This window comes from Kogia breviceps, chromosome 13, assembly GCF_026419965.1.
Source record: "Kogia breviceps isolate mKogBre1 chromosome 13, mKogBre1 haplotype 1, whole genome shotgun sequence".
Taxonomy (NCBI): Eukaryota; Metazoa; Chordata; class Mammalia; order Artiodactyla; family Physeteridae; genus Kogia; species Kogia breviceps.
The window spans coordinates 72,542,947-72,569,990 of record NC_081322.1 but is presented as its reverse complement, the minus strand read 5'-3'; the positions used below and the strand labels follow the sequence as shown (position 1 = coordinate 72,569,990).

General features: G+C 41.3%; 1 protein-coding gene across 2 annotated transcripts in view; it reads left to right on the top strand.

Moving 5' to 3' along the window:
- EPM2A (EPM2A glucan phosphatase, laforin) overlaps positions 1-9,684 on the top strand; it is a 100,750-nt gene extending 91,066 nt beyond the window's left edge. For both annotated transcript variants that reach the window (XM_059036004.2, XM_067010963.1), the window contains exon 4: positions 7,266-9,684. In XM_059036004.2, coding sequence (XP_058891987.1) covers positions 7,266-7,543 — 278 coding nt within the window. In that variant the 3' untranslated portion in view covers positions 7,544-9,684. The remainder of the gene's footprint in view (positions 1-7,265) is intronic.
- The last annotated feature ends 17,360 nt before the right edge of the window (positions 9,685-27,044 follow it).

Genomic DNA, 27,044 nt, shown 5'->3' with positions numbered 1-27,044 from the left:
AAATAAGGCACACTTTTTATTTTTAAAAGTATTTATTTAATTTATTTATTTTTGGCTGTGTTGGGTCTTCGTTGCTGGGCGCAGGCTTTCTCTAGTTGCGGATAGCAGGGGCTACTCTTGGTCGCGGTGCACGGGCTTCTCTATTGCGGTGGCTTCTTCTGTTGTGGAGCACGGGCTCTAGGCGCGCGGGCTTCAGTAGTTGTGGCACGTGGGCTCAGTAGTTGTGGCTCGCGGGCTCTAGAGCGCAGGCTCAGTAGTTGTGGCGCATGGGCTTAGTTGCTCTGCAGCATGTGGGATCTTCCCGGACCAGGGCTCGAACCCTTGTCCCCTGCAATGGCAGGCGTATTCTTAACCACTGTGCCACCAGGGAAGCCCAAGGCACACTTTTGATCTCATGGTAAGAGGCAGTGAGGCAAGTTCAAAACTACTTATAGTAGAAAGAAGAAAGTGATGAGAGGGGTGAGTCCTGCGCACTAGGGGGGTTATGGCGTGGGAGGAGCACTTCTACGGCGGAGCGCAGGGAAGCTACATGAGTATCCTGGGATTTGAGGTGGGCGTGGCAGGTCAAGGTAGAGGGAGAAAGAGCATGCTAGGTGGAAGAAACAACCAAGGCACAGAGGCATGGTATTTTAGAGGAACGATCTGTATTTCAGCCTGGCTGTGGAGGAGGGTTCTTGTTTGTAGAACGGAGTGGAGCCAAGAGAACAAGTTACACGAGTAATATCAACCAGATGTCAGCAGGGGGCAGCAGAGAGCTATGCACTGGTGCAGGCTGAGGGAGTTTGGTGAACTGCTGTTCTGGGGGAAAGAAGGAAGACAAGCGATGGCCAGGGCGGAAGCGTCTCTATCATCAGCCCTCTTCCCCGCAAAGTACATTATGTATCAGACACTCTTCTCAGTAATTGCATACATTAACTCTTAATTCTCAAGACAAGAGTCCAGGCAGATGTTGTAGTTATCTGCATTTTGCAGAGGAAGCGAATGAGGTACAAAAAAGTTAAGTAACCTGGCCTATGTCATATAGCAGAGACACAGCCTGGATTTCAACCCAGGCAGTCAGGCTCAGAACATTGCTCCTGACACCATATGATGAAGCTTCTCTACATGGTCACGTGGACTCTTCATGCACTTTCTGCAGACCACCACCCGCACTTTCAGTCTGTCACGTACATCGTCAGCTGGAGTTAGACAAAGTCAGGAGTTTCCAGGGAGGTAGCTTGTCACCCCAGAGTGTCCCAGGACCTTGGCCATCTTGGCTCTCAATGAATCTTTATGGTCCTCCTGGCCGGGCTAGACCCCTTTGTGGGTCTGTGTGAACTGAACTATCACTGGGGATGTATAATTTTTCTTCCTGAAGGAGGAGATAGTTTGGTTACTCTTCTTGGTAATTAATGCTGATCCATAGGAGCTTGATTCAGCTGCAGGAGCTCTGTCTTTTTTCAAAGAAGTAAACAAACAAACAAACAAAAAACCCACCTTATTTGCACAGAAGAGCACTGGTCGAATCTAGGTCATATTTGCCCTGTCCAGTTGGTTTCTCTGGTTTCAAAATGGAGCAGGTCGTTAGGACAGTGTGCCTGTAGCTTCTTGGGAGTGTTTTGATTTTCGCTTCTTTGGTTGTCATCTTAGCGCATTGTTATTCTGTTGGAGTAGGATGTGAGACGAGGCTCAGAGAAGCTGAGATGGCCGGCTCCACCCCATGCACTGATTCTCCAAAACCCTGCTGACTGATAGGCAATTTGCTTGATAGTTTGGGAATATACAGAAGCCTGATGGAAAATTCTACCTCCAAAGACCTGCTGTAATGGTATTAAAACCTTTGGCGGGGGGGGTGGGGGTGGGTTACAGAGTCACCAGGACTCAGTCATACAACGGAGCGTCTTCCACCCTGAAGCACTTTGGAAACATGAAGTGGCAGCAAAAATGAAAGCTCCCACTTGAAAAAGGCCAAAGCCCAAGACTAAATAAAGGGTTTCTTTGGTTCAGCATAACCTGGGGGGAGTAATCAAAGGGTTAACAACACTCCTGAGTCGCCGAGGAATTTCTGACCAATAGATCAATCTCTGTGGCTCACAACATTAGCGCAATGAACACACAGATTAATTCAGCTGAATATTTTTAGAGCTCTAGAGAAAAATCCATCTGGAAGTGTTTGGAGCCGCAGCGTAATGCTGTCAGATAAAGTCTGAGAAAGAAGACAGTTTGTTAGGCCTGACTGTCACCACTGGTTGTCACAGACCTGGTACAATCAATTGTGCCGTCGATTCTTTCTCTTGTACTTTTTGTCATATGCAGTGGGACTGGGGTTGTTTAGGTTTTTCCTTTCCTTTTTTAAAATTTTTTTTATTTTGGTTTGTGTCTTTCAGCTGAGGAACAAAAAGCTCCCAAATCTAGCACTCACCTGAAAACATAAAAGCTGTTCATTAAAAGTCAGTTTTCCCTCACACGGGAAGTACTCAGATTGGGTTTGGGCCTCTGTAAGCTCAGTGCTGTTTATAACAAATGGCTTACCCTTGTCTCCCAAATGGGTTAACATGCCCCCCAGAGCCACCCGTTTGTGGTCACAGTCTTAGTTCTTTGTCTGACTCAGCATATGCTAAATTCAGTGCTGCCACGAGGCGAAGACACTCTCCTTGGAGCCACAGCACCTGGGCTTGAGCCTTATCACCATCATGTGATACGGGCAGGCTTGTTCCTGAACTTGGAAAATGGGGAATAATAATTGCAGACTTACACGATTATAACAATGGAATAAAATAATTGATATGAAAGTGCTTTCAAAATTCCAAAGTTGGGACTATAATATTAGCGCCAAGTTCTTCAGTTTCTACCAAAGGGCGTTTCAGATAACATAGACCTTATCAATATTAAGGAAAAGAAGATATGCTCAAATAAAATAGTAATATATTCAGCCATAAATCTGCCTCTGGATTAAGAAAGGAAAGACGTATGTGTGTGTGTGTGTGTGTGTGTGTGTGTGTGTGTGTGTGTGTGTGTTGGAAGGCTGAAAGTCGTGCCAGGAATGATTTCTTTCAGGGTCAGCCTTAGGTCAACCTCAGATATCTTTAGGGACTCCCCACTCCCACTTATTTCAGGCCCCCTCATGCCTCAGGCTGCCCCTCCATGCCCTTGTCCTCTTTCTCACCTGTGCCTGCTTGCTTATTGCATGTTTTCAGGTAGCTTTTAATCATTCCAGAGTTGGATTAGCCTGGAGGAGACGTGGACCGGAAATTTAGATAAGAGGGGTCTCGGACTGTCTCAGATCAAATCGGTATTAACAAGTTTCTTTACATTGTTTTAATTCGTGTATTTAATTCGTGTTTATTGAGCATCTATGGAGAGTCAAGGCCTGTTTTAAATTCCAAAGTAAGAATCACAGATGGTGGAGTGTTTTGTTGGACCTGCACAGGCTTTAAAAGTTTCAACTTAGTTGCCAACACTTAAAATTTGGAATATTTTACATTAAAAAAAATCAGTGGTTCTCTTTTGCCTTGGGGTGTTATTGTTTTTAAAAATGGAAACATTTTATCAAATTAAATTCTATATGGAGCCTAAATATGTGAAGCATAAAGATTAGGGGATCTGGTTGATGCTGGCTTTACTGTGTGAGCCCTGACCCTGGGGGCTGTCTTGTGATTCCTTGGCGGGTTACATATTAGCTCAGGCTCCCTAGGATGGGTTTTCAAGCAGAAGGACATGTGCCTGTAGGGCACAGATGGCCCCTCTAGGGTAGGGGCCGAGGTGCTGAATCCCATGGAGGGTATTACTGTCCCACAGGAGTGAGAGCCGCAGCATGACCAGGTAAGTGGGGGGCAGGGACTGACTGAAAATTCAGATTGACAGCATAGTGGCCAGCAAGTGCCATTGACCAGGTAGGCTAGGGAAGGACAGTAGTACAGAGGTTAAAACCAAAGGCTTTAGAATCTGGACGGCTGTGTTGGAGGTGGCCATTAGGGAATAACCTTGGGCAAATCTCAGATATAACTGAGGATAATAATAATACCAACCTCATAGCTGTTGAGAGGTAGCTGTAAAGGAGCTGTCGCACACAGAGTGATTAGATCAGTGGTCGGCAGGTAGAAAAGGCTCAGTACGTGTTAGCTGTCATCAGTCATAAACCGGGTCAAAGTAAAGGAGGGCTCCAGCTGAAGCCAGGCTGAGAGGGGTGGGCCCCCTAGACTGACTGCTTCTCGGGTGCTCCTTTTTATTCTTTATTCATTCTTTGTGTTATTTAAATAATCGTTTGATAGTTCTTAAGTGGGACGGCTGAGTGATTCTAGGAGAAGACCGCTGGTGGGTGAGACCTGTGTTTAAACTGGGAGCCTTCTGGAGTTTCCACGTGGCAGCTGACATTTACATTCCAGGATTATGTGTCTGTGCTCACTGAACCTGAAACTAACACAAATCCCCTTTCAGCTTCTAAACTGTGTACATACCTGTTGAAGAATCTCTTACAGATAAAAAGGAGAGGGGGAGATACTAGGTCATTTTGGCCATTTGGTGCAGACCCTTCCTCGGGGAACCTCTGGCCAGAGTGAAGGTCAGCGGAAGGGATCCTGATGGGTCCACGTAGACGTGGCCAGGGCAGGCTGGCTCCGCTGATGCTGCAAAAGCTGAGCATTGACTCTGGGACTCTGCAGCAGCTCCTCCTGCAAATGTCCACTGTGGTTTACTTGTGTATTTGGCCTTTGATGAAAACCCATATTAAAAATGTTTACGGGGCTTCCCTGGTGGCACAGTGGTTGAGAGTCCGCCTGCCGATGCAGGGGACACGGGTTCGTGCCCCGGTCTGGGAAGATCCCACATACCGCGGAGCGGCTGGGCTCGTGAGCCGTGGCCAATGAGCCTGTGCGTCCGGAGCCTGTGCTCCGCAACGGGAGAGGCCACAGCAGTGAGAGGCCCGCGTAACGCAAAAAAAAAAAAAAAAAAAAAAAAAAAAAAAATGTTTACGTTTATTTCCCGGCAATGAACATGGTAAGTGGAGAGGCAGCCGTAACAGGGAACTTGAAAAGCGATGCCAGCTGTGGCAGGAGCAGGAGTAACCCAAGCTTCCCAGATCCGTCCCTGGTAGTTCCCTTCCTGGACAGCATCACTTAAAGTAAACCTCTAACACGCCCTCAGCGGAACAAAAGCTGTGCCCTTGAACAGGCCCCACCCTTATCAGCAGGGCCACTCCGACAGACCTTGGAGGTTTTGCCGCCTCTGATCCCTCAACTCAAATGGTGGACCAAATAAACAGTCCTTTCCCTGAGACATACAGCGAGACACTTCTCCGGTACATATGGTGTCTTCTGCCTTGTTACATCTCCGGAGACACTTCCTGCCTCTAGGAGAGGGCCAGGAGCAACTGACTGAATGGCAGGCCCACCTAACTCTAACCTCAGAGCATCCTGCAACCAAGCACAGAAGAATAGATCCATTTCAGTTTATTGGCTCAGTTTGGACTCTGAGAACTCAATCTAGGCTTGGAGCTGGTGTGTCTCCAATTCAGATGCCTTCAGGGACAAGGCAGAGATGGAGCTTCAGGAACCTCAGAGTGTGCTCTGCTCAAGCATTCCTGTTAAAAGCATCTCTACACTGCCGCGTGGGGCCCTTTCGATCCCTTAGTCAGAGGGAGTAACAGAGCGCCATGAGCAGCTCGGATATTCTCCGGCTTCCGGCTTCCGTAGAGATCGCCTGCTCTGACCTCAGAGCAGGCTGAGCCCGAGGCAAAGTGCTCCCCCCCTCCCACCCCCTGCCCCAGCAGGGAGGTGACTTCCGGCCACAGTGGGGTTTTGGTAACTCTCCTTCTAAGGTGGTGACGCCTGATTGAAATGTGTTGTGTTGGGCCCTACAAGGCGTTTTAAAAAAGGACATCTAAGGAAAGTCTAAACTTACTTGAGCAGCTCTCGGCCATGGGAGAATTCCAGGCCTCCTGAAATCTTTTGAGGGGAGGGGTTTTTCCCACCTCTGCCGTCATCCAGCGGGATGGCGATGTGAGGGCTGGACAGGGCGTTCTCTGTGGCCCTCGGAAGAGCGCCCCCGGGCTGTGGTGTCTCCATGTGGTTGAGGACAGAGAGCAGCTGCAGAATGTGAGGTCATAGCACAGAGTTTTCATCCGGGACTCTGTATAATTTCCCTCTTTAATCAATTCTTTTTTTTTTTTTTTTTTTTTTTGGTGGTACGTGGGCCTCTCACTGTCGCGGCGTCTCCCGTTGCGGAGCGCAGGCTCCGGACGCGCAGGCTCAGCGGCCGTGGCTCACGGGCCCAGCCGCTCCGCGGCGTGTGGGATCCTCCCGGACCGGGGCACGAACCCGTGTCCCCTGCATCGGAAGGCGGACTCTCAACCACTGCGCCACCGGGGAAGCCCTTTAATAGCTTCTTGAAGTAGTTTATAATGACCATCCTCCACTCTCCCAAGAAATCCACTAAATTCATTTTGCTCTGAGCATCTGTGAGCAGCCCCAGGCACCCAGGAGTTTGCTGGTTTTAGGGGCTCTCTGTCCCTAGGGTGATGAAAGGGGCCTGGGTCCAATGGGCCTCAGCAGGGCATCGTATATCCTGTCTCAGTGTGACGAGGGGAAGACATTGGATCCTCTAATCATCAAGATAGTAGCCATAGAGCAGCCACACCTGTAATCATAATTGCACAGTAAAGGAGAAATTGAATCAATTTTAATACACATGAATACATGAATACGTGGATACATGAATCCATGAATCCATGAACGACTGGCTATCCCACATGTGTCAGTTAACCAGTTAGCCATTTCATTGGACAAATTAAAATTCGCCCATGTTGAAAGAGTCAGATTGACTCCTTTAACCAATATGGACTAACTCTGTTTTGGATTTACCTGGAAGATCCTTTTGGATTAAAGGAAATTCAGGTGACAGGACCTGTGAGCTTCTCTTTGCAATCCTTGAAACCTCTGCCCAATCTGTACAGACCGTTCTGATGGATGTAAAAATCCATTCTTCTGAGGAGAGGTGGTAGTGAAATTATCTTTGAAGGGAGATTTGCACGGATGCAGACGTCACTCAAAGGAAAATCAATTGAAGATTCAGAGCTGACCTATTGCCTCTGGCTGCTCTTTCCACTTTATAAATAGCAGGGTTTGATATTGTCTCACCTTTTCTTTCAAAACGAAGGAATGAAGCAAGCTCCGACATCCCTGCCCCTCCCGCCACAAAGTTGTGATTTCTCGGTGCGCTGGAGGAGTGACTATTAGTGGCAACACGGGGCTCACTTCTCACTGGTCTGTGCTGTGCTCTCTCAATCCCAGGCCGCGTCCAGATGCTGCCGCAGGCGGTGTGTCTCCTCCACGCGCTGCTTGAGAACGGACACACCGTGTACGTGCACTGCAACGCCGGTGTGGGCCGCTCCACCGCCGCCATCTGCGGCTGGCTCCAGTACGTGCTGGGCTGGAATCGCAGGAAGGTGCAGTACTTTCTCGTGGCCAAAAGGCCGGCTGTGTACATTGATGAAGACGCCTTGGCCCAGGCAGAGGAAGACTTTTATCAGAAATTTGGGAAGGTTCGGTCTTCCATATGCGGCGTATAGGTGATGGATCTGCCTCCCCTGCGTCCCGGTTTCCTTACGAAGCCTGGAGTGATGCTTATAAATGACGTAGAAAGCAAGATTCTTCCTCAGCTGGAAAGACGGGTCTTGGCTACTGCCCTAACCTGCCTTCTTTAGTCTGGCACTGACTTTTGGTTACGCTTTGGTTGAGCTGTATCTTCTTTGGAATATTTTACAAAGGAAGCTGTAATTGACACACAAGAAAAGTCCACAAGCAGCTGGACTGTGCAGTGTGGTTCTGGCATCAGACAGAAAGTGAATGGGTGCAGTTCTGTGCCTGCAGGTGGCTCGGCCCCTGCAGCATGGCGGCTGCTTTGCGGTACTGTGAATGCACGACTGCCCTTGCTTGTTGCATCGTGACTTGGCTTGCAGAAGAAAAGGTTGGGAGTTATGTAGATGGCATCACTGCATGTGTCCGTGCACACACAAACACACACAGAGACACACACACAGACACATCTACATACATGCACAGCTTTTCTGCTGAACTGAGATGGAATTATAAAGTAAGAGTTGGTCCTTTGACCAAAGAAGGGAATAGGGTAGGTGGGAGCCTAGGCTATGATAAAGTAAGAGCCTCATATGACCCAAAGTGATGACTTTCTAGATATTTTTTTTTTTTTTTTGCATTCTGCTTCATGGTTGTTAAAATGTGTTCCAAGGCCTCGCCTTCCTTCTCTACCCACAACCCTGTGTGAGAGCCTCAGTAGCATTATTATCTCTATTTGTTTTAGCTGAGGCTCCGGAAGTAGAGAGAGCATGCCCAAGGTCTCCTGGCTGGTCAGGGACAAGCTGGGGTTTATCACCCAGGTTTATTTGACTCAGTGCTTTTTCAACACAACCTGTGGTTTTGCCAGCACAGAGGTCGGTCTCTGTCAGAGGAAGGTCGATTTTTTTGCAGCAGTTTCTACAGTGAGACATGGAACAGTGCTCTGATCAGTTGCCATAGAATTCAGGAAAGTAGTTATCCTAATTTAAGCCATGGGGACTGTCTCAAGGCCAGAGTGGCCTGAGCCATACATAGCTCACAAGAGGAGCTGTATTCCCAAAAGAGCCCCAAGTGCCAAAGTCCACAGACAATTGTTCCACAGTTCAGGAGTGATCCTGCGTTATCCCTCGGTTTAATACAAAACACAGTTACTGTGCCTCCAGACTATGCAACTCACTATCCTGGGTTCTATAGGAAATATAAAGATTAATAAGATGTTGTCTTCAAAAAGCTCATAGCCTAGGAAAAGCCCTGTGTTCAATCAGGTGCACTGCAGGCTTGAACTAGTAATGATTTGCTGGAATGCGGAAGGGGAAGTAACTTATTGGGTACTTCTTATGTGCTAGAGGCTTTAAATCTTATTTAATGTAAGCTTCACGGTACTTTATGAGGGAGATTTTATTATCTCCATTATACAGATGAGGAAACTAAGACTCAGAGAGATTAAATCAGCTGTCCTCTATCACATGGTGAATAAATAGATGAAATAAGACACAAAACTACGTTTGTCTGACTCAAAGCCCATACTTTTTCTGTTAAACTAAAATGCTTATTTATTTTTCTCCTCCTCCTTCGCTTCCATAAACATTTATTGATAGATATGAGAGGCTCTGATTTAGGTAGTATGGGGATAAGAAGGACGAAAGGTAAGTCCCAGCGGAGTTCAGTGGCATCTTATAACTGGGACTCAAAGGCAATGGCATTTGATTTGGGCAGAGAAGGCTGGACAGGACACATTAGCCTACAATTTTACAGAGTTAAATTTATAAGCCAGGATTAAGTAATGTGAAGTCTAGTTCTCTTGCTAAAAATAAGTAGAAATAACTATGGTATTCGAGTAACCCATAGTCATAAGGTGTTATGTAAAATTTAATCTTAAAAATGGAATATTTCTAACTAATTATATAAATGGGGTGTGTGAGAATTTCTTTAATGTCTATGAAGTCCAACTACGTAACCTCCACCATAGAAAGACATTTTTGGGGTGGATTTTCCCCTTTTTTTCTTTGATAGACAGAATCAGTTTAGGGCTATTAAAAATGTTTTGGAAAAACTTCTCATCCTGAGTGAATGGAATGTCCAGTGTATTTCAAAATCACCTGGAACTTTTGCTAAATAAAAGCATTAAAAATGACCTCTGTGTACAGGATTTTTCAAAATGTTGTTAATTTAGTCTGAAATCCAGAAGAACAAACTGTGTTTCCTTATTTGTTATAAGAGGCATTCGGCTGAGCTAAATTGTTTTTTCCTTATTGCTCTCATTAGCTGATCAAAATTGGCAGTTACAGGACAAAAGGAAGTCAAAGGTGAGGGTACCACAAAGAAGTGAGGATGGAAAGCTCAAGGGTGTGTCAGGAAAATCAAAGCAGATATTGTGCCCTTAGCTGCTTGTCACTGGCATTAACAAAACTTTCCAGTCACAGAGTTTTCAAAGAACAATGTAAGATATCACTGAAGGTAAAGAGATGTCCCAATAAGTTTACTTCCTTTTAGACTTGAAACATTATCTTTCGATTATTTTGTGTGCTAATGTTAGGAAAAATTTAAGAAAAGAAACACTCTTTTGACCAACATTAAGGTGTGGGTGAAAACCACTTGGCTTGGCCTAAGAAATGATGATGAAAAAATGTGGTTAGGACTTCGGAACCTATAAAGACGTAATGAAAGGAGACATCGAGGGCGAGCTACCTAGGAAATGAGAACTTCCGCACATGAAAGAATACTGAATAGCTAAAGGTAGAGTCAGTTTGATCAAAATTAACACTGAAAGTATCTTTGGAGATAATCTGTTTAATTCCCTTATTTTACAGAGGAGCAAACTAAGTCTCAGAGACCTCAAACGACTCTTCCTGCCACAAGAAGCTTTAGTTGAGGGCAGTGGAAAGGGATGAGCTAGGGAGATAGGTCAGGAGATTTACTGCGTTATTGAGGGGTCATAGGAAAGTTCATGGGAGTGAGAGCAGACGGTATTGTTAGTGGGGAAGAGTTGGTGGGAAAAGATTAATGGAAACTAGAGTAAGTGGGAGAAAAATGGCTAAAATGAGAAAAAGCAAAGGGCAGCGAAATTTCCAAAAGAAGAAAAAGCAGGTGGTTGCTTTCATTACGATACTATTGGGGGGATTGAGAAGGAAGATGTGCGTGTAGAAACAGGCAGTTAGGGTCAAGTTTACGTTCCCAGGATAGAGGGTCATGCTAAGTATCCATCTATAATACTTCTCTTTGGGACTAGCTCACAGTAGGAAGAGGGACCAGTTTGATGTAATGTGCTGACCAAATAGAGGGGAGAGATGCACAGAGCTTGGGAAAAAGAGAAAATCTGATAGGAGATGGGACTAAGAATAAAATGGGAAGGACTGATGCAGCTACCTCTCATTACAACACTAATAATGGCAATAATAATAAAGGGGAGAAGAAGAACAACAATAACACCTTTGTTCTTTCCTTCCCCAATTACTCCAGCACTCTTTCCCAACTCAGTTAATGGACATAGGCTTCCAGAGTCTCAGGTTCAAACCTCAGAGACATTCTTAACTCCATTCTTTCTTTCAAACATCACATTTAATCCATCAGGAAAACCTGTCACCTCTCCTGTTAAAATATCTATAGCCTGACTTTGTTTTACCTCTTCCCCCAAACCACCCTAGGTAGAGCCACCATGATCTCTAGACTGGACTTCAGAAACAGCCTCCTAACTGGTCTGCCCGTGTCTTGCCTTCCCTCTCCCTCTCCCTCTACCATTCTCATTCAGTGGCCAGGGTGGTCCTCTAAAAATGTGGGTCAGATCATACCACTCCCGTGTTCAAAACCTCCAAAGTCTTGCCATGTCACTCAAAATAAAAGCCAAAGACCTCCAAGAACTTACACAACCTGGCCCCTGTTATGTCTCTGACCTTACCTCCTACTGCTTTCCACCTCTCTGCTCTCCCCACACTGGCCTTCTTGCTCTTTGATTATTCCACGAAGGCTCCTATTTCAGGGCACTCGCACTTGCTCTTCTCTCTGCCTGGAATGGTCTTTTTCCAGGTGAGCACATGCCTCGCTCCCATCCCTCCTCCAGGGATGCCTCTCTGGACCACCCTACCGAAAACCGCCGCACCCAATTCCAGCCCTCCCTCTCCTCATTCTCTGCTTCATTTCCCTTCCTGGAACTTACTACTGGGCAGTATATCACATAATCTGCTTATTTTATTCTGTTTTATTCTCTGCATCCTCTCACTACAAATGTAAAAATCATAAAGGCCAAAATTTGTATTTGTTTTGTCTGGTGACATACTTACGGTGCCTTTAATGGAGCTTGGCATGTAGCTCAATGAGTCAAGGCCAAGAATAGCTAGTAACTATTGAGAGCTTATAAGCTCTTTTCTGCAAGTGCTTTACCTATACTTGGGAGCTTATTTAATCTTCCCAGCAAATCCTATGAGGTAAATATTATTATTATCCCTATTTGACAGATAAGAAAGCACAAAGAAAATGTGACTTTATTCTAAGGCAAATAGGACAGTTTCACTCCTGGTTTGGTGGAGAAGCACCTATATGAATTCTGGACACACTACATGTATTAGTTTGTTAGGGCCTTCATAAAAATGTCCTACAAACTGAGTAGCTTAAATTACAGAAATGTACTGTTTTACAGTTCTGGAGGCTAGAAGTCCAAGATAATGTATCAGCAGGATTGGTTCCTTCTGAGGGCTCTGAGGGAGAATCTGCTCCAGGCCTCTCACCTGGTTTCTGTGATTTGCTAGCAATCTTTGGCAGTCCTTGGTTTGTGGAAGCATCACCCAACCTCTGCCTTCATCTCCCCATGGTGTTCTCCCTATGTGTGTGTCTGTGTCCAAATTTCCCCTTCTTATGAGGACTGGTATAGTCACATTGGATAGGGGCCCACGCTACTCCAGTATGACCTTGTCTTAACTAGTTACACTGCAGAGACCTTATTTCTGAATAAGGTTGTATTCTGAGGTGCTGGAGGTTAGGACTTCAACATATGCATTTTGATGAGGATGCAATTCAAACCATAACACTACAGAAAACAACTTCCAGTAGACTATGGTGAATGAAAAACCAAGCAGGTTGGAGAAGAGTGGAAATGAGGAAGAAAGGATCAGAATGGACTGAGTTTCCTGTTTTTACCGGTTTAGCCTGACGTCAGGCTACAGTCACAGTAAAACACTTGACAGGAAACACTCTCCTCCTTGGTTCAGGAACCCAGAGTTGAGTTAAATTAAGTATTTTCTTGGTAATAGAGATGAGTTCAGGAAAAATATGTGACTTAACACGGGCCCCGGGCATACATAAAGCATTTCTGGGGGCTTCTGGGTAAACTTTTCTCCCTCTTGAGAAAGAACTACAGGAAGAGATGCTCTTTCTTCCTTTGGTGGTTGTTTTGTAGAGAGATGTGATCCAGACTAGTGGAACCATCTTCCTACCAGCCTGAGAATAACACAAAAGGAGAGAGAAGAGAAATGGTGAAGCTGGAGCTACTAGATAAGTTAACCTGAAGTCTTCCCAACTTCTTGACTTCAGTTGTGTGTGACTGCTTATTTGTGTATAAACCAGAGAGTTGGGTTTTCTATTGCTTACAGCTGAAGGCATTGTATTTGGTTCATTACCAAAATATAAGTTCTAGTTTTATGAAAAAAAAAATTTTTGTCATAACTTGTGGCATTAAAATGTACTCTGATTTCTGATGTCACTTAAACAGCTTATGCTTTATATTTGCTGCTACTGGGATATTGCCCAATAGCAGTATTTTCACTACTGGGTTTCAGAGGATAATTCTTAAAAGGAAGATGGAAGCTCTTAAATGATGATCTGCAAATGAAAATGTTACAGAGAAAGGTAGTTTGTGATGAATTTCTTAGACTTAGAACATGTTTATATTTGTGATTTCCAGTTATTGTCCTTTGAGTAGTGGTTCTTACCTAGCGAACTGAAAGCCAACCCCAAATGGAAGATATTGAAAACTCACCATTTTTCTTGGCAATAAACAAATATACTCCTCAGGATTACACCTTCAGATAGTGTCCACGCCTTATGTGAGCCAGGTAATCTTAATATCTAGCCAAGTAGATGGTGAAAAATTAAACGGACTGGGCTGATTTGAAGTTTATGACTTCTTTTCCCTACCTTTAAGACATAAATTATACTGAGTATAAAGTTTTTTTTAAAGAAGAAAAGAAACAAAAGAAAAAAGTAGCATGTAAAGGAAGAAGCAATAAAAATAATGGACTTTCACAAATGGAATCATTAGCCCCTTCTTATATGAATTGGGTTTTCACATTTTAAAAGTAGAATTTTCAAGTAGGTAATTTAGATGAGGGAAACTTTAAAATATGATTCATATGACAATGTTCAGTGTTTCTAGTTGTATACTTATACTGTAAACTTGGACCAAGTTTTTAATCTAATAAAACTTATATTCAAAACCCTAACACAAAACACATTCAAAACTTTCTTTGGTTGAATAATTAGCTATTATTATGTGAGATCATTTAGAGTTTGGTAAAAATGTATTTGTGTGTTTCATATTATTAGTCTTCTACTGAGCAGCTCTTTTATTACCTTCTAGAGATGTCCCATTAGTCTTGTTTGTTTTTCTTTGATTCCTTAACATTAATTTAGTGTCAACATAAAATATGTGGTTAGCTTACATTATAGTAGGCATGGACTAGCTCTGGGCTCCTGTAGCTAGAGGATGTAGAATATCTAAAAATATGTCCAATGGGGGAAAAGCTTTAAGCTCAAATATGATCTGGAAGTTATCATTTGGCCCAAAGGACCAAGAAGAAAATCCAGAGACAGCTGAAAGAATAGCCGGAGGCAGACAGAAAATGTTGGGCCATTCAAGTAACAGGCAGGATGAATTCCTGTACTATAGTTGTATCAGGCGTTATACCAATACTACTAAAGGAAATGCTACTTAGCATTCAGTGGATAAGATTGTTGTCATTTAAAACCTGAACTATAAATAATTAGTATTAAATGATCTGGCCTAGCATCAAAGTGGTATGGATTACAAAAAAGAAATTCAGAAGAAACTGGACAGTGAAAGAGTAAAGAGCTGGACCTAGCACAGAACAGAACAGATAATTGCCATTGTCACACCTATCAAGGCTTTCATCAATTTCTAGTGAGAGAAAACTCAGAACACACTGAATAAAATTTAGTTTGCTGTATATAATTACTTAAGAAAATGGAATATATTTTTCATTTAATAGAGATCCTTATTGTTGCTTTCTTAAAGTTAAACGACAAATCCAAAGATGGATTCATGGTTCAGATAATTGCAGTGAAGATTTTGTACCAACTGTGGACAAACAAGATAATTATCCTCCATTTCTTATAGAATGGTATTCGAACAAAGCTTATGTCTGCCCAGCACCTCACATGCTTCGGGGGCTTAAGCCATTTCTGTTTATTATGATTACTGATATATTTGAACTTGTTTCTATTGTTTAGTTTTTCTTTCAAAATATTTCTGCTTTTCCTATGCCTTATTTTCTCCTTTCTTGCTTTTAGTTTTCACTTTAATTATTTCCTCTTCCTTAAAGGAAAGAACATTAATGTTGACCTACAGCCACTCGAGTTTATCCCTCCTTCCTGTTGACATTATTACAATTACAATTATGGATTGTTTTAGATCTACTTTCTTTTTTCCTTTTTATATTTCTAACTTTTTTTTAATTGTTAAGGAGGGCAAAGCAAATGTTGGTGAGGACGTACTCTTTATTGCCAGACTTATAATTACCACCCCATCTCATTTTTGCCTTCCTATATCTCCCAACTTCCACTATATTTGAGAACTTTAAGCTCAGTGAGTCTCAAGGTTCCAATGAGCACATTATTGCCCATCTTCCTGCAGTACGGCGTCTCCTCATTCGGTGATGAAATGTCTTACCTGCTGGTCATCCTTCTTAACTTTTCTATTCATTGTTGCAGGTGGATTTCTATCCTCAAATTTTATGTTGTAATTTCCATTCAGATGTCAGGAGGGATAACATGTTTGCCATTTTTAATCAGAATTTTCTCAATCATCATCTATACCAGTGACACCCAAATCTCAATTCTAAAGCTCTTTCTTGAGTGCCAGGCCCATATATCAATTTTTTTCTGAACATTTTTATTTGGACATCTCCCAGGATAGCTTTCAAATTCAACATGCCACAAAATGAAGTTTTCTTTCTTTTTCTGAACTTCCCACATTTTCTCCTTCGGGCAAACGGTGACAACATCTTTGCGCCAGTTGCTCAAGTCAGAAGATTGAATGTCATTTTTGCCGTTTTCCTCCCATTCACCATCCCTCTAATCACTCAGCAAGTTCTTTCACTTATACCTCCTAAATATCTCTTAAGTATGTCCACTCCCAATTATCAGCTCTGATATAGATTATTAACACATTCTGAGTTATCTTCCTACTGTTATTCTTACCCCTTTCCAGACCATTCTTTATGTGGCTACCAGAGAAACCCTTCTGAAATTCAAATATGATACTGTCTCTTCCTTGCTCACCGTTTCTCAATGTTTCCTCATCGTTCTAGGGAAAAAGTTTAAAAGTTCTTATTGGGACATATAAGGCCACTTATGATCCAGACCATGTCTTTCTCTCCAGTTTCTCTTGTCACTCGTGTAACTATCCTCCAAGAGTACACTCCAGTCACAGTGAATTACTTCAGTGTTCTATGAACTTTTTTACCCTCTGGTTTTTGTACATACTCTCTCCTCTGCCTGGAACCCTCTTCCCTCCCATCTATGTCTGGCCTGTCCTTTGTTCTCCAAGGTCACCCTCTCTGAGATGTCTTCGTGGGTCCTCAAGGTTGCTTCTCCCCGGCATTTTCATAGGACCCATGTTTGCTCCTCTTCAAGCACTTAACACACTGCACTATAACATCTTTAGGTAGGAATTGTAAGTAGTGTTTAGCAACACAGGCTTTTGCACATTCTCAGATATCATTTAAGCCAAATACTTCTTTGGCTCCTGTGCTCAGATCTGAGGTATATTTTAACCTAAGAGAAATATGAAGAAAACATGTCGGAATAACTTGTTTTCATGTAAGTTAATGATTGGGTAATTTATTGAAAAGTACTATCAGAGGCTTCCTTTTGTTGTTTTTTGCTTAATATCCATTTCTATATATAACACTAGTATTTAATGGTGTTAATTCATAACAAATATATATCAACAGCAGAAAGCCATGATTCTATAAAATTTTATATTGCATTTTCATCCCAATCTCTTGCTGAAAATTGCATTTATTCAAATCCCCTTTGGTTTGCCATCATAGGCTAATACTGATGGCATTCAAAAAACAACAGCCTTATGAAATACATTGCTAAGTGTACTAAGAATATTATTGATTGTATTGCACTGCACAGTATTCTCACAGTGAGTGATCTCATGGAAGAAATTTCCTTCTGGCCAAGGAATTAGGCACAGTTCTTGTTTTCTTGAGCAATAAAAAATACTTTATGCAAGTGTGAAGCTTACAAATAACTGTTTTCCTCTTCTCAGTAACAATTAGGATTATGTGGTACAAATTTCTTGAACTAAATTTACTCCATGGTCTGCCTTGTTTTTCTACCCATTTTTACTCCATTGCCTCATCTTTCTTACTTACTTAAAGTTTTATTTTCATTTTTCTATATTGTTTGATTCATTATAAGTGTCATATTTAATTCCTTTTGGAGAAAGAGGTATAAATAAATAACACAAATAAAATAGTTGCCATGTTAAAACACTTGCTCAATAAAGAATGAATATGAATACTATTTGTATAAATGTCAAAAAGTGGTGAAATGTCATATATGTTTCAGGATAAAATTCCATATTTTGGAAATGAAAATACTCTAAAAATAGCATCATCCTTTATACTTTGCCTCATGGACACAAATATCAGACGATTGTCTCAAACCCACAGATTGTCTTCCTTCCTATGTGTTGATTTGATTGATAGATGAATTCTTATGATTAAGCAAGGATGAGCTAGAATTCAGGTCTTCATCATAAGTTTCCTGTATGTCTAAAACTTTACATAGGGAGGGATGCATTTTTGTGTTTTTCTTTTCTTTTTCTGATTAATCCAACAAATTGCCTCATCTCCATAATTTCATTTATAATCAATGGAGTAAATAATCAGATGTGAACACCTGTTCTTCCTCTATACATTCTGTTGAGCGTAAGAACAGCTGCAGCGACTTGCCTTATCAGGACCGGGTGGGGTAACGCCAGGCTTTCCAGGAAGGGTGGGCTAGGACCTACTCTCAGCCTCGGCTCTGAATTAATTCCCCTACCTGGGCGGTAGCACCAGAACCCTCCACATGGTTCGGGCTTTTCTCGGGAGGCTGTCGGCGCCGCCTGCCCACCTCTCAGCTCCAGCGCCGTTGGCTGCGCAGCTTCCAGGTGTCCGCTCCTCTGGTGAGACGGAGCCGGGAGACGCCCTCCTCAGCTCCTTGCCTGGGGGGGCAAGTCAGGCTCTAGGGCCAGCAGAAATCCTCGTTTGAGGGTCCCACCGAGTTCCCTGGTCAGAGTGCTGCAGCTGAGTGGAGTGGCTGCTTGGGACTACTGCTCGGGTTCTGCAGAAAGCCTTCTTGGAATCTAACATATTATCACTTTGGGACCGTTGGCCAGCTGCTCCTGACTTGGCTACATGAAGGCTCAGTCTGTCCCTGTCTCTGAACTGAAGAGAACCAACACTATTAGCATATCTCTCACCACCATAAATGCAAGCTTTGTCCTGTGACACACGTACCTTCAGCTGACTTTCAAAAGCCTGCCATTTTGGAGGTCATAATTTTGACTGATGGGCCTATAATTAGTATTTCAAGGAAGAGTATCAGGAGGACATCTACAAATCCCAGACTGGCACGTGCAAGTTCTGAGGAATGGTGGAATAATCCAATGTATCTGGGTGACATTTGGAGATAGCTGAGACAGAGCTACAACAGGGCAGTGGCTGACACACAACTCAGAGCCCATCTTCTCCAGCCGTGTGGCTGACAGGGTCATGTTGCTCCGGCCAGCTGTCAGGCCTGAGCCTCTGAGGTGGGAGAGCCGAATTCAGGACATTGGACCACCAGAGACCTCCTGGCCCCATGTAATATCAATCGGTGAGAGCTCTCCCAGAGACCTCCATCTCAATGATAAGACCCAGCTCCACTCAATGACCAACAAGCTATAGTGCTGGACACCCTATGCCGAACAACTAACGAGACAGGAACACAACCCCACCCATTAGCAGAGAGGATGCATAAAATCATACTAAGTTCACAGACACCCCGAAACACACCACTGGACATGGTCCTGCCCACCAGAAAGACAAGAGCCAGCTTCATCCACCAGAACACAGGCACTAGTCCCCTCCACTAGGAAGCCTACACAACCCACTGAACCAAACTTAGCCACTGGGGGCAGACACCAAAAACAATGGGAACTACGAACGTGCAGCCTGCAAAAACAAAACCCCAAACACATTAAGTTAAGCAAAATGAGAAGACAGAGAAATACACAGTAGATAAAGGAGCAAGGTAAAAACCCACCAGACCAAAACAAAGGGAGAGGAAGTAGGTAGTCTCCCTGAAAAAGAATTCAGAGTAATGATAGTAAAGATGATCCAAAATCTTGGAAACAGAATGGAGAAAATACAAGAAACGATTAACAAGGACCTAGAAGAACTAAAGAGCAAACAAACAATGATGAACAACACAATAAATGAAATTAAATATTCTCTAGAAGGAATCAATAGGAGAATAACTGAGGCAGAAGAACAGATAAGTGACCTGGAAGATAAAATAGTGGAAATAACTACTGCAGAGCAGAATAAAGAAAAAAGAATGAAAAGAATGGAGGACAGTCTCAGAGACCTCTGGGATAACATTAAAAGCACCAACATTCTAATTATAGGGGTCCCAGAAGAAGAAGGGGAAAAGAAAGGGAGTGAGAAAATATTTGAAGAGATTATAGTTGAAAGCTTCCCTAATATGGGAAAGGAAATAGTCAATCAAGTCCAGGAAGCACAGAGAGTCCCCTACAGGATAAATCCAAGGAGAAACACACCAAGACACATATTAAGTACAAAGAAAAAATATTAAATACCAAGAAAAAATATTAAAAGCAGCAAGAGAAAAACAACAAATGACATACAAGGGAATCCCCATAAGGTCAACAGCTGATATTTTAGCAGAAACTCTTCAAACCTGAAGGGTGTGGCAGGACATATTTAACGTGAAGAAAGGGAAAAACCTACAACCGAGATTACTCTACCCAGCAAGGATCTCATTCAGATTCGACGGAGAAATTAAAACCCTTACAAACAAGCAAAAGTTAAGAGAATTCAGCACCACCAAACCAGCTTTACAACAAATGCTAAAGGAACTTCTCTAGGCAGGAAACACAAGAGAAGGAAAAGACCTACAATAACAATTAAGGCCTACAATTAAGTAAATGGTAATAGGAATATACATATCAATAATTACCTTAAATGTAAATGGATTAAATTCTCCAACCAAAAGACATAGACTTGCTGAATGGATACAAAAACAAGACCTGTATATATGCAGTATACAAGAGACCCACTTCAGACCAAGGGACACATACAGACGGAAAGTGACAGGCTGGAAAAAGGTATTCCATGCAAATTGAAATCAAAAGAAAGCTAGAGTAGCAATTTTCATATCAGACAAAACAAACTTTAAAATAAACACTATTACAAGAGACAAAGAAGGGCACTACATAATGATCAAGGGATCAATCAAGAAGAAGATCTAACAATTGTAAATATTTATGCACCCAACATAGGAGCATCTCAATGCTAAAAGCCATAAAAGGGGAAATCGACAGTAACACAATCATTGTAGGGAACTTTAACACCCCACTTTCACCAATGGACAGACCATCATAAATGAAAATAAATAAGGAACACAAGCTTTAATGACACATTAAGATGGACTTAATTGATATTTATAGGGCATTCCATACAAAAACAACAGAATACACTTTCTTTTCAAGTGCTCATGGAACATTTTCCAGGATAGATCATAACTTGGGTCACAAATCAAGCCTTGGTAAATTTAAGAAAATTGAAATAGTATCAGGTATCTTTTCCAACCACAACACTATAAGTCTAGATGTCAGTAACAGGAAAAAAAACTGTAAAAACTACAAACACATGGAGGCTAAACAGTATACACTACTAAATAACCAAGAGATCACTGAGGCAATCAGGAGGAAATCAAAAAATACCTAGAAACATATGACAATGAAAACATGATGACCCAAAACCTATGGGATGCAGCAAAAGCAGTTCTAAGAGGGAAGGTTATAGCAATACAATCCTACCCCAGGAAACAAGAGAAATCTCAAATAAACAACCTAACCTTATACCTAAAGCAATTACAGAAAGAAGAACAGAAAAACCCCAAAGTTAGCAGAATGAAAGAAATAATAAAGATCAGATCAGAAATAAATGAAAAAGAAATGAAGGAAGCAATAGCAAAGATCAGTAAAACTAAAAGCTGGTTCTTTGAGAAGATAACTAAAATTGATAAAACATTAGCCAGACTCATCAAGAAAAAAAGGGAGAAGACTCAAATCAATAGATTTAGAAATGAAAAAGGAGAAGTAACAACTGGCACTGAAGAAATACAAAGGATCATGAGAGATTATTACAAGCAACTCTATGCCAGTAAAATGGACAACCTTGAAGAAATGGATGAATTCTTAGAAAAGCACAACGTTCTGAGGCTGAACCAGGAGAAATAGAAAATATAAACAGACCAGTCACAAGCACTGAAATTGATACTGTGATTAAAAATCTTCCACCTAACAAAAGCCCAGGACCAGATGGCTTCACAGGCGAATTCTATCAAACATTTAGAGAAGAGCTAACACCTATCCTTCTCAAACTCTTCCAAAATAAAGCAGAGGGAGGAACACTCCCAAACTCATTCTACGAGGACACCATCACTATGATACCAAAACCAGACAAAGATGTCACAAAAAAAGAAAACTACAGGCCAGTATCACTGACGAACATAGATGCAAAAATCCTCAACAAAATACTAGTAAACAGAATACAACAGCACACTAAAAGGATCATACTCCCTGATCAAGTGGGGTTTATCCCAGGAATGCAAGGTCTTCAGTACATGCAAATCAATCAATAAAATAAACCATATTAACAAACTGAAGGAGAAAAACCATATGGTCATCTCAATAGATGCAGAAAAAGCTTTCAACAAAATTCAACACCAATTTATGATAAAAACCCTCCAGAAAGTAGGCATAGAGGGAACTTACCTCAACATAATAAAGGCCATATATGACAAACCCACAGCCAACATTGTTCTCAATGGTGAAAAACTGAAACCTTTTCCACTAAGATCAGGAAGAAGACAAGATTGCCCACTCTCACCACTATTATTCAACATAGTTTTGGAAGTTTTAGCCACAGCAATCAGAAAAGAAAAAGAAATAAAAGGAATCCAAATTGGAAAAGAAGTAAAACTGTCACTATTTGCAGATGCCATGACACTGTACTTAGAGAATCCTAAAGATGCTACCAGAAAACTACTAGAGCTAATCAATGAATTTGGTAAAGTAGCAGGATACAAAATTAATGCACAGAAATGTATTGCATTCCTATACACTAATGACAAAAAATTTGAAATAGAAATTAAGGAAACACTCCCATTTACCACTGCAACAACAAAGAATAAAATACCTAGGAATAAACCTACCTAAGGAGGCAAAAGACCTGTATGCAGAAAAGTATAAGACACTGATGAAAGAAATTAAAGATGATACAAACAGATGGAGAGATATACCATGTTCTTGGATTGGAAGAATCAACATTGTGAAAATGACTATACTACCCAAAGCAGTCTACAGATTCAGTGCAATACCTCTCAAACTACCAATGGCATTTTTCACAGAACTAGAAAAAAAATTTCATAATTTGTATGGAAACACAAAAAAACCCCAAATAACCAAACCAATCTTGAGAAAGAAAAACAGAGCTGGAGGAATCAGGCTCCCTGACTTCAGACTATACTACAAGGCTATAGTAATCAAGACAGTATGGTACTGGCACAAAAACAGAAATATAGACCAATGGAACAGGATAGAAAGCCCAGAGATAAACCCACACACATATGGTCACCTTATCTTTGATAAAGGAGACAAGAATATACAATAGAGAAAAGACAACCTTTTCAATAAGTGGTGTTGGGAAAACTGGACAGCTACATGTAAAAGAATGAAATTAGAACATTTCCTAACACCATACACAAAAATAAACTCAAAATGGATTAAAGACCTAAATGTAAGGCCAGACACTATAAAACTCTTAGAGGAAAACATAGGCAGAACACTGTAAGACATAAATGACAGCAAGATCCTTTTTGACCCAACTCCTAGAGAAATGGAAATAAAAACAAAAATAAACAAATGGGACCTAATGAAACTTCGAAGCTTTTGCACAGCAAAGGAGACCATAAACAAGACAAAAAGACAACCCTCAGAATGGGAGAAGATATTTGCAAATGAAGCAGCTAACAAAGGATTAATCTCCAAAATATACAAGCAGCTCATGCAGCTCAATATCAAAAACACAAACAACCCAGTCCAAAAATGGGCAGAAGACCTAAATAGACATTTCTCTAAAGAAGACATACAGATGGCCAAGAGGCACATGAAAAGTTGCTCAACATCACCAATTGTTAGAGAAATGCAAATAAAAACTACAATGAGGTATTATGTCAGACCAGTTAGAATGGGCATCATCAGAAAATCTATAAACAATAAATGCTGGAGAGGGTGTGGAGAAAAGGGAGCCCTCTTGCACTGTTGGTGGGAATGTAAACTGATACAGCCACTATGGAGGACAGTATGGAGGTTCCTTAAAAAACTAAAACTAGAGCTACCACATAACACCACAATCCCACTACTGGGCATATACCCTGAGAAAACCATAATTCAAAAAGAGTCCTGTACCACAGTGTTCATTGCAGCACTATTTACAATAACCAAGACATGGAAGCAACCTAAGTGTCCTTCAACAGATGAATAGATAAAGAAGATGTGGCACAAATATACAATGGAATATTACTCAGCCATAAAAAGAACAAAATTGAGTTATTTGTAGTGAGGTGGATAGAGTCCAACTCACTAGAATCTGTCATACAGAGTGAAGTAAGTCAGAAAGAGAAAAACATATACTGTATGCTAACACATATATATGGAATCTAAAATTTTAAAAAAATGGTTCTGTAGAACCTAAGGGCAGGACAGGAGTAAAGATGCAGACGTGGAGAGTGGACTTGAGGACACAGGGAGGGGGAGGGGTGGGCTGGGACCAGGTGAGAGTGTGGCATGGACATATATACACTACCAAATATAGAATGGGTGGCTGTTGGGAAGCAGCTGCGTAGCACAGGGAGATCAGCTCGGTGCTTGTGACCACCTAGAGGGGTGGGACAGGGAGCGGAGGGAGACGCAAGAGGGAGGGGATATGGGGATATATGTATATGTATGGCTGACTCACTTTGTTATACAGCAGAAAGTAACACACCATTGTAGAGCAATTATACTCCAATAAAGAAGTTGAAGCAAAGAAAAAAACAGCTGCAGCCCCCTGAAAGTCATAAATAAAACTCACAACTAAAAGATTAGGCTAACCTAGTGACCTGTTACATTTCAGATGTCTGAAGAGTGGAATTCTCTCTTCCAGAGAAAACTGCATACCTGATAGTATTGTTATGGCATCCACAGTATTCCCTTATGAAATAAACACAAAGTTTTATTTTTTTTTCTGTTTATAGTATATTGTTTTCTCCAAGGGTAATCAAAATTTTGTTAACTTATTAGTTGAAAAGATTCAAATTTCTGTACACAAAATTTTTCCGTGTTTTAAGTATGTAAAGCTGATTATTTGAAAATGGAGGCGATATTCTTTGGAAGATAATAAGATCATTGCATATGTAAACCAGTTAAATAAAGGACGCTTGCATGTAATCACTGGCAAGCAGTAATTAGGTTGTGTAAAGAAAATTTGTTTTATTTTTAAGTTATTTAAATAGATCTGAATATGCATGAGGAATAACAACTGATATAAAACAAGTCTCTTTGACAAAGTGCTTTTAAGTGTCTATAGGTAAATGTCCCAGTGTAATTTGAAGCATTTGCCAATCTTCTTTCTCCAGGAATTACTTTCACAAAAATATTTGTTGTTAGCACAGAATATGTTTTATCCCTCAGTGGCCTATTTTCTTTCAATTCAAAGAGAAGAACTTTTTGATCCATATGATATATGATTTTTGATTGTCACTTTTAATGACAGAAATAGAGGATACATAAACAAAATCCACATTTTAGTCAGGAGTCAATCTTCCCACAGCTCATAATAAAAATGTTATCAATGAGACACTTTCCAAAAATAAATAAGGGAGAAACCTGGTTTAGTAATAGTGCAAGTGAAAAAAATGTGGGGTATTTAAATGAGCCTACCATTTGCTGTTGTTGCTAAAAAGGCTAACAAAATGATGGGCTGGTTTTCTACACACATAATTATACAAACAAGGAGCACTTATGTCTTGACCACATAAAAGTATAGTGCAGAATTTTTGCTCTGACCACTAGCTAATAGAAGTATTGTGTTCTGTTCTGTCAACAAGTTTGCAGAAGGATATTGACATTTACAGATTAGACAGTTTTCCAAAGAGGATTTCTGATTTCTTTAGAAGTGTAGATGGAGAAAACAAGACCCAGAGATCTTTTTTTTTTTAACATCTATATTGGAGTATAATTGCTTTACAATGGTGTGTCAGTTTCTGCTTTATAACAAAGTGAATCAGTTATACATATACATCTGTCCCCATATCTCTTCCCTCTTGCGTCTCCCTCCCTCCCACCCTCCCTATCCCACCCCTCTAGGTGGTCACAAAGCACCGAGCTGAGCTCCCTGTGCTATGTGGCTGCTTCCCACTAGCTATCTATTTTACATTTGGTAGTGTATATATGTCCATGCCACTCTCTCACTTCATCCCAGCTTACCCTTCCCCCTCCCCATATCCTCAACCCCAGAGATCTTTTTGAACTAGTAAATTCATCTTTTTGAACAATCGTGTAAATGCTTACTATTTTCCAGGCACCATTTGGGACTTTCACTTAATACTCACAATGGTTTTGTTAAACGGATGTAATTAACAAAATATATAGGAAAGAGCTTAGGACAATTCACTTGGAGAAAAGGAGACTGTGGAAAGAAATAACACTCGAAATATTTGAAGAATTGACATATAAATAAGGCAAGTGAGGGCAAAAGGAAGATTCATGGCTGGGAGTTATAGGGGTAGTAGGTTTTGGCTTCCTTTAAGGAAGAACTTTCTAAACAGAATTGGAAAATGGTAAAACGGATTGCTTTGTGAGATAATGAGCTACCTGCCACTAAATGATTTTAAACCAGAAGTTGAAAAACCCCCTTCTACAAATATTTTAAAGAGGGTCGGTTCCTGGATGGAAGACTTGATCCTATGACTACTGAGGTCCTTTCCAAAGTTAACAATCTATGCTTCTAATTAGTGATTTATGTCAACTTTAATCTCCTCTTTTCCCTTGAACATTAAAAAGCTACAAATTGGCATTTACCAAGGCAACCAAAGGACCTGAGAGGACAGTAAAAATGTTCTACAGTGCTCAGAGAGAAAACTGAATGCTCAACTGGCTCTTGTTCCTTCCTCGTGATGTTGTAGAGGATAGGGTAAAGGAATGAATGAATAATGAATGAATGAATGTACAGATAAAAAATAAGTTACTGTACACCTTCTGAAGCTATGCAGGGGTCCACATTACGTGTGTAGGGAACACTGGAATAACGTATCTGGGGCCAAATGGAATGAGCTGTGGATAGATTCTCCAATGAGAAGAACTTTAAAGGAAAAAGAGGGTCATAGCCTGCAAGAGAGAAGAGGCCATCTTTGCCACAAGAAGAAACCCCTGAAATTATTTAGAGTTCATGTAATTGTCTTGACTGAGTATACATCATTATCTTCTCCACGCATTTTCCACATAAAATTTTTATTCGGAATCCATGAAAATTTCACTTTAAAACATCTCTGACAAAAATCCAGTCTGGTGTCAGTAAAGCAAATGTAAATTTGATCATTCCTGGACACAGTTCTAGTTTATTGGCTGACAGTTCTATGGGCTATGTTATATTAGGTATATTGACTGGTCAAGTCCTGCTCACTTGTTCATTTGGTATTTTAACTTTGAGCTAAGCAATATATCAGATCAACTAATTGACTCAGAACACGACTCGAGGCAAGTGTACTAGACATGCCAGGATTTTACTAATTACCTAGTCTGTGGCTAACCACCATCCCCTCCCTCTCCCTGGGAGAACTTGCTTCCTTTTACTGTTTCATAAGATGAGAGCTGTTTGCTGAGACGATGTCTTAGCCAAGTAAAGAGAAGAATACTTGTGAGTATAATCACATTTCTCA